Raw genomic sequence first — 13,299 nt, 5'->3', positions numbered from 1 at the left:
TTCCCAAATACCCTAGTGGAAAACAAAAGATTAGAAAAAATAGTCATCATTTCTAAACAGCAATCTGATTATGAGATTTTTTTACCTGGCCAATCTATGACTTAAGGCCAAAATGGAACGTCTTTTTCCCCTTCCCGTGGATTGCTGACATTCTGTAAGCGCTAACGGATGTGACAAAATTGAATCACCAATTCTGTGATAAGAGAACAGTAACATTTTTACATTAAAAAAACATATTTTCTATAAATTATCTGGCTAATGAAGAGTGAAAATTCTTTCTCTCAACAGGGTAGGAAAACACGGAAAGGTGTTTTTAACAGTCCCAAGCCTAAGTAGCACGGCAGAGGAAAAGTTTATTAAAAAGGGAGAATTTGCGGGAGATGACTCCTTGTTGGATCTGGACCCCGAGGACACCGTGTTTTATGTTGGCGGGGTGCCTTCAAACTTCAAGGTAAGCCGTCCAGCTATATTTTGTCTTACTGCGAATCTACAATGATTAACTTTAAAAATCCATAAAACCTACAGTGATGCGGGGGCGGGATGGAAACCTTGATATTTTACAAGAGAGCTTATCTCAGTGGGTGATCGCATTCTGGAGCAGGATCTATAAATCTGGTAGATAAATCTGGTCTGGGCTTCCCGTACTTTCATCGGGACAAATGCTTTCAAGCTGTAGCTAACACTGGAATATCAATCCATTTCATTCTGACACATGCATAGGTAATTAACATCCCCCCCACCTGCTGCAAGACCGTCTGTACCTTGTGGGTATCACCACAGTTTGTATCTAGTCTTCAACTTTGCAGATGGCAGTGTCAAAAATTTGATTATCTCAACTAATAAAGGCACAAAATAAAAGACCTGGGATGGGAGGGTGGGGATTAGGGGGAGTCTGAGACCTGATGAAAGGCAGATAAAGGAAAGACCCTGGAAGATGGGGAGTTGATTTAGGATTTCAGTCCCAGGACTATTACTCACTAGCTGGAGGTATGTTATTGAACCTCTCTGAGAATTACTTTTCCTCTCTTTATATGAGAACAGGAATGCCTATCGCACAGTACTGGCATTGGGTTGATTTTGGTCAAGAATTCACTGTCCAGCATGTGACTGGCATATAGTGTATGCTCAATAAATCACACTCTTTCTGCTAAGATGTGCACAACTGAAAAATCATTGTTTATCTAAACGATCTGGCATAGACTAGACACACGTTCAGGTCTAGAAAGATATTTATGTCGATGAGTAGGTCCCCTTGACCTGCTATTTGTTTCCTTGTCTGTTCTGTGTCGTCTGGGCGAAACATGACCATGGGACAGCTCATCTTGTTTTGTCTGTTGCACAGCTCCCAGCCAGCTTAAACCTGCCTGGCTTCGTTGGCTGCTTGGAACTGGCCACGTTGAATAACGATGTGATCAGCTTGTACAACTTTAAGCACATCTACAACATGGATCCCTCCAAGTCAGTGCCCTGCGCCAGGTAAGAACGTGTTGTGAGTACTGAAGACTTTGATGGCTGTGGAAAAGCAGCAGACAGGACAAGTGTAGGTCAGTACTCAAGTTCTCAATCTTCTCTTTGAGGAAACCAGTTTTGAAACTGCGTAATCATCATGCCTGCAAAAAACTTTTCAGTTATTCTCTACCATAGAGGAGCATGCACTCGTATTAAAAGTGTTAAACAACTTGTTTGCAACTTTGATTTAAGACTCCAGAGACTGAGGTTTCACTGGAGACTTCTGTTGTCTTAGCACATGGGGTAGAGAAGCAATCTATTAAAAACAATTCCTGTAACTTACCTATAAATACTTCTTTATGTCTCCCATGCAAACATCAGGAATTTCATTTAAATGCGGTAAAGTCCGTGGAAGATATCAGGAGAATGGGTGAAAAGGGCCTCACTCGAAAAGCATAACAGAAACTGTATTGTTCATATGATCCTTGCTTTTTTATTTCAGAGATAAACTGGCCTTCACTCAGAGTCGGGCTGCCAGCTATTTCTTCGATGGCTCTAGTTATGCTGTGGTGAGGGACATCACAAGGAGAGGGAAGTTTGGTCAGGTGACTCGCTTTGACATAGAAGTTCGAACACCAGCTGACAATGGCCTTATCCTCCTGATGGTCAATGGAGTGAGTAAATGAAAGTCCTACATCTTCTCCTTTATTCCTTTACTTTCTGCTATGCGTGTTTCCAGACACCTTCCCAGGTTGATTTTGTATCATGCCATCAAACTGAAGTTTTAGTTTAGAAAGCAAAATTGGATTTTTTTTTCTTCAGGGAAATGATATCAGCAATAAATAAAAGTCCTGAAATGCAGTTTGGAATATATATTAAATATGCCCTTTAATAAACTAAGGGAATTTTGAGAAAAATCAGCACCAAGATCTACACGAGCAGTATGTCTGCAGAAACTTGGCAATGATTTTTTAAATCATATACCCTAGTCAGTAAAAAAAAAAATTTGCATGCTTTTTACTAATCAGTAAAAAAAAAACTTGCACGCTTACCAAATGTATACATATATATGTAATACATATTTACATGTAAATAATTTATAAAGAATTTACGTACACTATATATGGATATAAAATTCAAAACTAGGAATAAAAAAACAAATTATATAAAGATTAAATAAAATACATAAAATTTAAAAATTAATGTGAACTAAAATAAAATATTTTTTATTTATTAAAGATACAAAAATTATTATTAATAGCAGTGTTAGTGAGAGCAATGTAATTAAATATGCTAAAGTATTTTTGAAAATCTTGTTACACACTTTGTGATACAGCAATTCGAAAGTCTTGTCCTAAGTCCAATTTATTTCAATACTAAGTTTTATTGACTGTCATAACTGGACAAGAATCTCATAAAAATAAAAATGTAAGCTGTATACCATTGGCTATGTGTACTAAATCATGATACCATTTTTCAATCTCATTTACCAGTTGGCAAAAGTTGTCTTTCAAATTTGACTGGTACGTTTCCATTTTCCTATTGTCAGTTCTTGCTAACTAATCGGATATTGTATCTTTTTGTAAAATTTAACAAAAGAGTTTGAGACCATTGAAAAATATTCATTTGAAAGATTTTTGAACAGGTTAGAAATTTCTTTCCAGTAATGTTTTAATAGCGCAAATATGAGATTTTTTTTTATAGGTGGTACACTTATATTGTTTTCATCAACAAATTCACTTAACAATAGAAAAATTTCCAAGTGTATTTTTTAAAAACATCTCTCCAGAGATGGTTCATCTTCAAAAAAAGTTACCTTCTCCTCCGTTGTTATAATACCCTTACCTTGAAGCGACAGATCAAGTACGCTTTGTTTTTAATAACTAGTGGTTTTCACACTGCTGAAAGACATTTGTCATCACAAATAAAGGTCAACAAATTTAGAATAATTCATTTTAAAAAGAAAAATGTGTAACTCTCTTTAAACCTGACAGCATTTTCAGTAATTTGCAGGAAGAAATCTGCACACATCTGTGTGTCTCAAAATGTTTTCACAGCCCTGCATCTCAGAGGAAATCACTGTAACTATTTTATGGTTTAAGCCATCTCGCCCATAAATTCATGTCACCAGGTGCACATAAATTGCAATCAGTTGCAAAGGGCTAAAAGCAAAAAAATAGGTGAGGGGCACCATCAGCCCTTCAAGTGTGGAACTCCACGCTCAAAACCTCTCATACCATGTGAATTCCGTGAACATCCATCCAAAGGATGAATTGAAGACTCAGGGTCAATCCACATATTAAATACTAAAGGTTAGTTTCTTTCTCTATTTTATAATTTAAAAATGAGTATAAATAGTTGAAACATTTCTGCTACACCCCAATGGATTGATTTTAACATTCTCAGGAGTGTACAAATTCCACTCAGAAGATCACTTTCTATAGAATAGGGACTTTACCACAACACCTGATTTTTCAAATCCATTGAATTTTTCTACCTACAAACTACCTTCTGTAACAAGCAAGTCTTACTGGTAAATTACTTTATTACAGAATTACTTTGGTTCACAAACATCATGTGGTTCAAGTGCATAATAATTTTATATTTATTTGCATAAATCCATTGTTTCAAAATTATACAAAAGTGGGCTTCTTTTTCTTATATCCATATTTCCTGGTAATTTGGAGGGATTCTTTTCAGCATACGTTGGAATTATTTTTCAATATTACCAATTTTTCTCTTAAAATGAAATGCAATCACATCTATTAGCCTGTTATAACTTTCAAAAGTTAGTTAAAGGAAAGGCAATTGAATACGTGTAGCCTATAATACTCCGTTTTCAAGATTTTTAAGCAGTCAAGGGGCCAGGCCGTGGCCAAGTAGTTAAGTTCATGAGCTCCACTTTGGCGGCCCAGGATTTCATGGGTTCAGATCCTGGGCGCAGATATGGAACTGCTCATCAGGCCATGCTGAGGCGTTGTAATATAATCCCACATGCCACAACCAGAGGCACTCACAACTAGGATATACAACTATGTACTGGAGGGCTATGGAGAGAAGAAGAAGAAGGAAAAAGAAGAAGATTGGCAACAGATGTTAGCTCAGGTGCCAATCTTAAAAAAAACAAAGTCAATAAGGTAAACTTAAAATTTCATTAACTCGTGCAGTAAACTAGAAAAACAGAAGATAGTTGTTTTAAATTGTGTATAAATATTAACACTTTGGTATTTTAATATAAGATAACTTCTGCTATGGAAGTACTTGTGATTTTGTGATTTTTATTTCATAATAAGAATTTTATGAGACTTCTTTAGTTTTCAAACAATTTCAGTAACAAAGAATACCTTGTTATTCTCAAATTCAGCTGAATCCATATTTTCAAAATGGCGGATGCTCACATCTTACAACTTCTTTCTCTCCACAGAGCATGTTTTTCAGCCTGGAGATGCGCAATGGTTACCTGCACGTGTTCTATGACTTCGGGTTTAGCAATGGCCCTGTGCATCTTGAAGATACATTGAAGAAAGCTCAAATTAATGATGCAAAATACCATGAGGTACAAATCGTTGCAGTTTGGGTGGATTGTTTTGTTTTGTTTGCACTTAGATCTATTGGTCTAGTCGGATGGTCAAATGCGAGAGGTGGGAAAATGATTAAACTGAACATCTTCACATCCAAAGACCAACTGAAGGGCCTTCATCGACTTGACTCCAGGATAGCATTTGCTTTAAAGGAATGGATGTTTTCGTCATATTGACGTTTCTAAAAGAAAGTCACTGAAAGATTCATTTTAATCACTTTATTGACCGAAGGCTCCTGTTGATGCTCAGTATCTTGATTACAATGGCACTCCTGTAGAATCCTTCTATACATTTGTTGAAAATCCCGGAGTGCAGAAACACAGCCATTTTTTTACTTATTCTTTGAGCCCCACTAAATGTAAAAAGAGTAGATATAGGTAAACAGAGAATTTCCTTTTAAACCATTTACCCAGAGCTTTGAAAATACTAATGTAGATTTCCTTATAAAGAGAACCTACAAAGAATACTCTTTAGTCTTGAAACAGATGTGCAGTGTACTGATAATATACTTCTTTTTTCATTAACAGCTGCTTTAAATCTACAATGTAATAAAATGTATAAAAAGCATAATATCTTTTAGATTGAACTGAAATGCAGAGAATAGGAGCCCATATTTCCCTTTTCAATTTAAATTCCACAGCCTTCATGAGGATGGTTTACAATAAAAGAATATTTTAACTATTTCTCTGACTAGCATTTTCACAGAGTCATTAAAAGCTTCTCACTATGTCACCAAAAAATGACACCTAGTAACATACACTCTGGGGTCGAGAAGCTACCTGCTTATTGTAGTTCTTTCTCAAATCCCCTCAAAGGGGCAAAAGGGAACAGTTGGTCTCATGACAAAACTTTTCTTGGACTAGCTCTCTCTCCCTATGGAAATCCTTCTGCAGGTAATGTGAACTTTTGGTTATATAGGTAAAAGTTTTCACGTCCATTAGTAAAAGAGGAAAATCTGTTCCCCATTTTGTGAACAAACAAGCACAAGAACATGGAGACCCAGCTGTTATAACCATAATAATGAAAATATATAGTAATCTTCAAAAAGCTGATTGTTAAGCAGTGATCCAAACTTACCATATATTATCTCTCCTAGATATCGATCATTTACCACAACGATAAGAAAATGATTTTGGTAGTTGACAGACGACATGTCAAGAGCATGGATAACGAAAAGATGAAAATACCTTTTACAGACATATACATTGGAGGGGCTCCCCCAGAAATCTTACAATCCAGGTAAGTCTTTTTCTGTTAAGTAGCTGTTTGTTCCTAATGATGCGCTGGACTGAGTATTCGACGTCCAGGAAAGAGCTAGTAAAAGGCGTAAGCACTCCCCTTTGCTTCTTCTACATGGGCACATGTGCACACTTTCATGTACCCTCGGGCCCTCTGCAGCCAGTCCTCATGACCCCTTTCAATTAGCATCTAGTAGATGTGACCCACAGATTTCTTTAATAATTGTTTTACTCTTAGAACATAGACTAATGCAATATTCCTCATCAGCAAGAGGAAAGGTATGGCATGTGTATTATGTGAAAACAAAGCAGCATTGTGTCCCTTTATTTTTGTTTTAGTCTTAATTTAAACTTATCTGAACTCTCAAGTAGCATCTGAGGGTACCAAAATTTTTAAGCTTATCCAAGGTGTTTTGTATTATGTATAATGAAGCTTTAGAATAATGTATTCAAAACTTCTTCTTACAATTAATTCATAGCATCAGAGAGCCTTAAAACTGAAAGACAACTTTAGGATAATCCAGTGCAGTGGTTCTCAACCATGGTTCTCGCTATAATAACCTGGAGAACTTTTATAAACATCATTGCCCATGACCTCTCTCCAGAAATTCTAATTGGTCTGGGATAGAGCTCTAACATCAAGCTACTTTCCAAACTAAATACCCTCCTCAGCTCCCTCAACCATGCCACATGGGACCTTTAATCATTATGGTGGCTGTTATATGCACCCAGTCTGTCAATTAGCGTGGGTCTCCAGGTGTGATCTTGTAGGAGCAGAACATAGTAAGACTGTTACCCCTCTGTTTGGCCAGTTTTCATTTAAAATACATTGAAGCCATTGTAATTTGGTCAAAACTGACTTCACATCCATTCAATATCCAATAACATGTTCTTGGGAACCTCTTACGTACTAGGCATACTGATAGGTAATAGGCTTACAATACCTATAAACAGGATTTCTTACTTTCCTATTGATCCAAGGCCCAACATTCACTAAGACATCTCTCTAACCTTAGTTGATTACAGTGTATTGCAAATAAGGCCAGGAAGATGAGTTCATGACCCAAGTGGATTAGTGGAAGACTGAAAACCTGGGTTCCAATCCTAACTTACCATTTGTGACATAAAAAATTAACAATATTTCTTAGTTTAATTTTATAGGTTAAACCATGTGAAATTACCAAGCATCGACCATTTTTGACCTACACATATGTCAGTTCCCTGTGGTTCAACCTAATAACCATCTGTAAAAGGAAAATAACAGCATCCTCATCTGCCTTATTGAATTGTTATAAAGATAAAATGAGCTAATGTAAGTTAAAGGATCTCAAAAACTATAAAGAAGTAAACAAACTGGCTTGACTCAGAATAAAGCTATTTATAGGCAAAGATTAGACATGACTGTGGGCTTATGACAGAAAGCATGAGAATATGAACAATTATAAAGCTATTATAAATGCCTATAAAGAAAATCAAACTTCGTAGCCTACATATGCAGGGTAACATCATCATCATCATTATGGCTGTATCAGTGAAGACTGATTTTCTTTTCCAGGACCTTAAGAGCACACCTTCCCCTAGATATCAACTTCAGAGGATGCATGAAGGGTTTCCAGTTCCAGAAGAAAGACTTCAATTTATTAGAGCAGACAGAAACCCTGGGAGTTGGTTATGGATGCCCAGAAGACTCTCTTGTAGGTACCAGTCAATCAAAAGCTTTTTAATAAATAGACCCAAAACTTATCCTTCTCAAAACCTGGAAGAGCTCTTTTCAGCTTCTCTGTGATCCTGGGTACACCTCAGGCTCCTTTCTGCCACCAGCAGAAAGAAGAATCATTAAGCTAGAAAGGCTTGTGGGATTCCTCTGTGACTTGTCCGGTGGCTTCAGTTTTCAATGGGTGGGGCTTCCAAAAGCCAGAGAGGCTGCGTGAGCATCATTAGTCACACAGAGTGGAGGAATTGGAGAAGATGAAACCCCATCTGTTACAGGCACACAGAAGGAAGGGTAACATGCCCGAGTTCCAGTACAAACCAGAAGTTAAACATAAACTATTAATACTGAAACTAGCAGTCAAGGCCTTTGGTATGTGACAAACCGATGTTTCAAGTATTTGGTCATTATCAAAAACACTGTATTCAATTTTTTTGGCACACAGATATCTCGTAAAGCGTATTTCAATGGACAGAGTTTCATTGCTTCCACTCAGAAAATATCTTTCTTCGATGGCTTTGAAGGAGGTTTCAATTTCCGAACATTACAGCCAAATGGGTTACTATTCTATTATGCTTCAGGGGTAAGTATTTGTTTTTCTCCAGGAAACTTCTCTGCGATAATTGTTTTGTCTATTCAAAATATTTTTTAAGCACGTTCAAAGTGATTTTTGATTCAGATTACTTTTGACTCAGATGTACACACACAGAGAATGCTTCATTTCAGACACTTTATAAAATATTGTATATATTGCACACCAGGAGTTCTTAACGTGGGATTCATAGACCTTAAGGACTCATGAAGAGCATTCGCGGGGGGCGGGGGGGTCTGGTCTGTGGACTTGGGTGGGGAAAAACTGCATCTCTATTGTCTCTAACTAAAATTGAGCATTTTTCTCAACTGTGAATGTTGGCAACAAACCACAGTAGTAGTAGCAAATATCTGTGACTTTGTCATTAATAGAAACCATGGGTATTTTTCATTTCACACAACAGTTGTCACAGATATCTGAAAATATCATTTCTGCTCATTGCTACTTCTAAATTACAGTATTTATTAGATTCGCTACTAGATTTTATTATCTAATGCCTTAATGAAGAAGTACATATATTAATATATCACAGATTTGTTATTTTAATAGTTGGAGACTGCGTCTCAACGTAATTGGTTTCCTTTGTATTCCTATACATTTTGTTTCGTGCATTTTAAAACATTGTTTTATGAAGGGGTCCATATGTACCACCAAACTGCCGAAGGAGTCCATGGCTCAAAAAATGTTAAAAACCTCTGTGTGTTTTTAACAAACAAATACATGCGTGTTTTAATTTATTAAGACAGTAAAAAGAATATACTTCTCTGTTCTTAGATGTGCTATAAAATGCTTGAACTCAGCTTATGTTGATATATTATTTCAAGAATAAAATAAGATCTATAGAAGTTTGGTATCCCTGAGATGCAACTGATTAGTCTATGAAAAGGTTATCACCAACATATACACTGACGCACCAGGTCATAATGTAACTTATGAAAGCAACTTTTACTTTTTGTACTTTACCTTGTGTCTGTCGCATTTATATCAAATTTAATTTAGATCAGTAGGATCTATGAGAATTTACTCAAAGCACTTCATGGGACCTCTGCCAGTAAATCTGCCTCAAATTACCATGGTTAGTTCAATAACACTTTTCATCCACAAAAAGTGGTTATTGTGAGGGCTCACTGTGGCGAGTGGCGCCCATATAAGGGAAGAAAAGCAAGATTATCCTTTTGCAATGTTTTAAAACAAGCAATAAGCAAATTCAGAAAAAGAGAGGTTAATTTCTGCTTTTTTAAAATTCCTCTTCTGCCTTTATAGATGAAAAGTGAAACATTTAAAAAGGCAAACTAGCAAATTAACCCTTGCCTAGTCATCTAGCTACATCCTCAAGGAGATTCAAATATTGCGTTTTCAAAAGGGATTAAAAAGCGAAGACTAATGATGGAGTAGAAATGCCTGAGTTGGGAAAGTGACACTGGGATAACTTTCAGCAAGACAAAGTCACCAGAAATCTTCAGTTGAAGATATAGGAGATTCCTTCTGCTGTTGAAACATGTCTAAGTTTATAGGCAACACCCATACAAGCCAGAGAGCGTTGTGGTGTTGTTCTTGTTTATAGAAATTATTTTACAAGCAAACTTTTCTCATACTATGTGTTCCTTTAAGCAATACCATTAAGTAAATGTTAAAAATGTGCCCACCTTGGGGATCCCTGGCCTCCCTCCTTAAAAACCTGTGCTTGCGTTTCAGTCAGACGTGTTCTCCGTTTCTCTGGATAACGGCACTGTGATCATGGATGTAAAGGGAATCAAGGTGCAGTCGGCAGATAAGCGGTACAATGACGGGCTGTCCCACTTTATCATCACCTCTGTCTCACCCACAAGGTACAGCTCCTCACTTTATATTCTTTCCACCAGATGGCTTTCTTTGTAGGGCATGATCCTATCAAATGACCACTATGAATAATAGGCTAATCAATTATTTTTCCAATGCTTACAAAAACTAGTGGAAAAAACTACTTAGCTTCTTTTTTTAAAAAACTTGCTATTAATACCCAAGATATGCCAAATAAATCACTATAAAATTACTTGACAGAAATATAAAGGTTTTTTTTTTCCAGTAAAACCGTAGGCTATACTCTCCTTGAAGCAAGTGTCTACACACAGTACTTACTGAGTCGAGTGCAGTATTTTGCACATAGGAGCTTAGTAAATATTGGTTTCATTAGATTTTAAACTAAACAATTGAGAATGCTACATTGATGGCCACGTTTTAAAAGCTCTAACTTTATCTTTAAAATGTGTAGTACCAGGCCCACCCCGTGGCCAAGTGGTTAAGTTCGCACGCTCCCTGCCGGCCGCCTGGGGTTCCGCCAGTTTGAATCCTGGGCGCGTACATGGCACCGCTCATCAGGCCACACTGAGGCGGCATCCTACATGCCACAACTAGAAGGACCCACAACTGAAAATACACAGCTATGTACCGGGGGGCTTTGGGGAGAAGAAGAGGGAAAAAAAAAGATTGGCAACAGCTGTTAGCTCAGATGACAATCTTTAAAAAGAAAAAATGTCATCCTGAATTTCTCTTCCATACTAAGAAAGCTTTCTAGAGTAAGAAATAAACCTCTGTTGTAGACTGCTGCTACTCTGTGTCCGCTTCTGTGGAGCCCTCTCATCAGAAGAAAATATTAATAGGCCTTTTCTAGACTCCATTTCCAAAAAGGATCAAAACCATTCAACATGCTTTACAATGAAAATGGTCTCCCGCAAATGTGATTAAGTGATCACTATGAGTTATGTTATGTTTTACACACACACACACACAAATGCTGATGACTAGTCATCTGAACTTGCTTTTATGGGTTTAAACTTCAACCATGGTTTGGAGGGTCTTTTCTGCATGTAAAAATATCCAACCATTTATCCTGGGCCTCGTGAGGAGTCTGGCAACTCACTGTCTTTTCACTGACCAGATGTTCCATTTCAATTCCACGAGAAAACTTGCAACCTGGAATGGAACTCAGGGTAAAATGTTAGCTGTGTGGTGTGTAAAGAAGCTTTTTCCTTTGCAGATATGAACTGATAGTAGATAAAAGCAGACTTGGGAGTAAGAACCCCACCAAAGGGAAAGCGGAACAGCCACAAGCAGGTGAAAAGAAGTTTTACTTTGGCGGCTCACCCATCAGTCCCCAGTATGCTAATTTCACCGGCTGTATAAGTAATGCCTACTTTACCAGGTATAATATTTTTCCTATTCATAAATCTGCATGATTGATAAAGATCAGTCAATAATGAAATTATTTACATTATTAAAACTGAGAACTGTAAAATTTGTCAAAGGCATTAGATGGTAGTAATTAAAAGTTTGCATATGCTTGAGCAACTGACATACTTGGCTTTGTGTGTAGGTTTTTTGCCCTTTAATTTCTATGTGACCTAGGCTAAGTTAGCCTTCATCTTGTCACCTGCAAAATGCAGATAATAGCGCCTTCCTGTGAGGGTTAAATGAGATAACACGCATAAAGCGCTTGGCATACAGCAAGCTATAAATAGTAGATGTGATTATTTCCAGACGTATTATTAATGGTATAGTACAGAGCAACATACCCAAATTCTTGTTAGAGGTTTAAGTCTTCTTAATTTAATGCATGACTTTAAGCAAAGCCGTTAATCTAGGTCTTTAACAAAGACAATGAGTGCTCCCTGAGTACAAGAATAAGCAAGAGAGGAATTTACTGCAGACTAAGTAACACAGAGGACTCCCAATCTCCAGCACAGTGAGGGAAAATATGTTCATCTGTCAGAATGCGCTGGTGCCAGGAACATGGTTATTGATTAATTGGTTAAATGATCATTTAAAGGGCACTTATTAAGATAGTGGTTGATGAATACAAGACTCGCCACACACAAAAAAATTTTAATTGCCAAGGTTCTTTGACTTTCATAGTTTTCATCATCTAATTCTGAAGAACGTTTTTAAGACATTTTCCTCTGTTACGAACATAGGTTGGACAGAGATGTGGAGGTCGAAGATTTCCAGCGGTATTCTGAAAAGGTCCACACTTCTCTTTATGAGTGCCCCATTGAATCTTCACCATTGTTTCTCCTTCACAAAAAAGGAAAAAATTCCTCAAAGCCTAAAACAAGTCAGAATAAAAAGGTAAAAGATCTGCTATGCCAACTTCCCAATTGCCCTCATATTCTGTGCACACGGCTCTCAACGCTGAGGCTTTATAGAATTTTCTGTTTGCAACTGTGTTCATATGAAAAGTAGGATTCTTGTAGTATCGTATTCCAGTTCACTAGCTTTGTTGCTTCAATTCTTGTTCCCAAGAAACAGTTTGAATCAGCTTTTACTTATACTTCCAACTACTTTTCATTATAATGGTTATAAATTGCTCAGTACTTAACAATTTGTATATATAATATATTATTTAGTACTCTAATTCTCTATATCATTTGCTTTCATGTAACAATCTCAGGCTGCTGTCACAATCACAGAAATTCCTATAGTTTCTGCTCTTACCTTTGTTTTCCCCTCCTGCCTTGACCCTCACTTCAACCAGTCACATGGACAGTTGATCTGCAGCATCAGCCAGAGCTGCTCCATCATCAAAATCTAGGCTTCTTAAATTGCATCCTCTGACTTCTATTCTTTCTCATTCATTTGCTCCTAGTAGGTATATTATTTGCCTTCATTATGAATGAAACTCTTAATTCCTTCCTATTCTTTCAATCTACCCCTCCGCATCCCCTTCCTGGTCCAGTGTTACCAATGCACTCA

The 13,299-nt window shown here is 37.0% G+C and overlaps 1 protein-coding gene across 2 annotated transcripts in view; it reads left to right on the top strand.

Annotated features, from left to right (window-relative positions):
• Positions 1-13,299, top strand: part of LAMA4 (laminin subunit alpha 4) — a 135,657-nt gene that overhangs the window by 104,975 nt on the left and 17,383 nt on the right. For both annotated transcript variants that reach the window (XM_014866159.3, XM_014866158.3), the window contains exons 21-30: positions 289-451; positions 1,343-1,476; positions 1,952-2,123; positions 4,874-5,005; positions 6,127-6,269; positions 7,824-7,962; positions 8,425-8,562; positions 10,267-10,400; positions 11,588-11,752; positions 12,522-12,675. In XM_014866159.3, the coding sequence (XP_014721645.3) occupies positions 289-451; positions 1,343-1,476; positions 1,952-2,123; positions 4,874-5,005; positions 6,127-6,269; positions 7,824-7,962; positions 8,425-8,562; positions 10,267-10,400; positions 11,588-11,752; positions 12,522-12,675 (1,474 nt within the window). The remainder of the gene's footprint in view (positions 1-288; positions 452-1,342; positions 1,477-1,951; positions 2,124-4,873; positions 5,006-6,126; positions 6,270-7,823; positions 7,963-8,424; positions 8,563-10,266; positions 10,401-11,587; positions 11,753-12,521; positions 12,676-13,299) is intronic.

The sequence above is a fragment of the Equus asinus genome, chromosome 24 (genome assembly GCF_041296235.1).
Source record: "Equus asinus isolate D_3611 breed Donkey chromosome 24, EquAss-T2T_v2, whole genome shotgun sequence".
Classification (NCBI taxonomy): Eukaryota; Metazoa; Chordata; class Mammalia; order Perissodactyla; family Equidae; genus Equus; species Equus asinus.
This window is presented reverse-complemented; position numbering and strand designations above follow the sequence as displayed.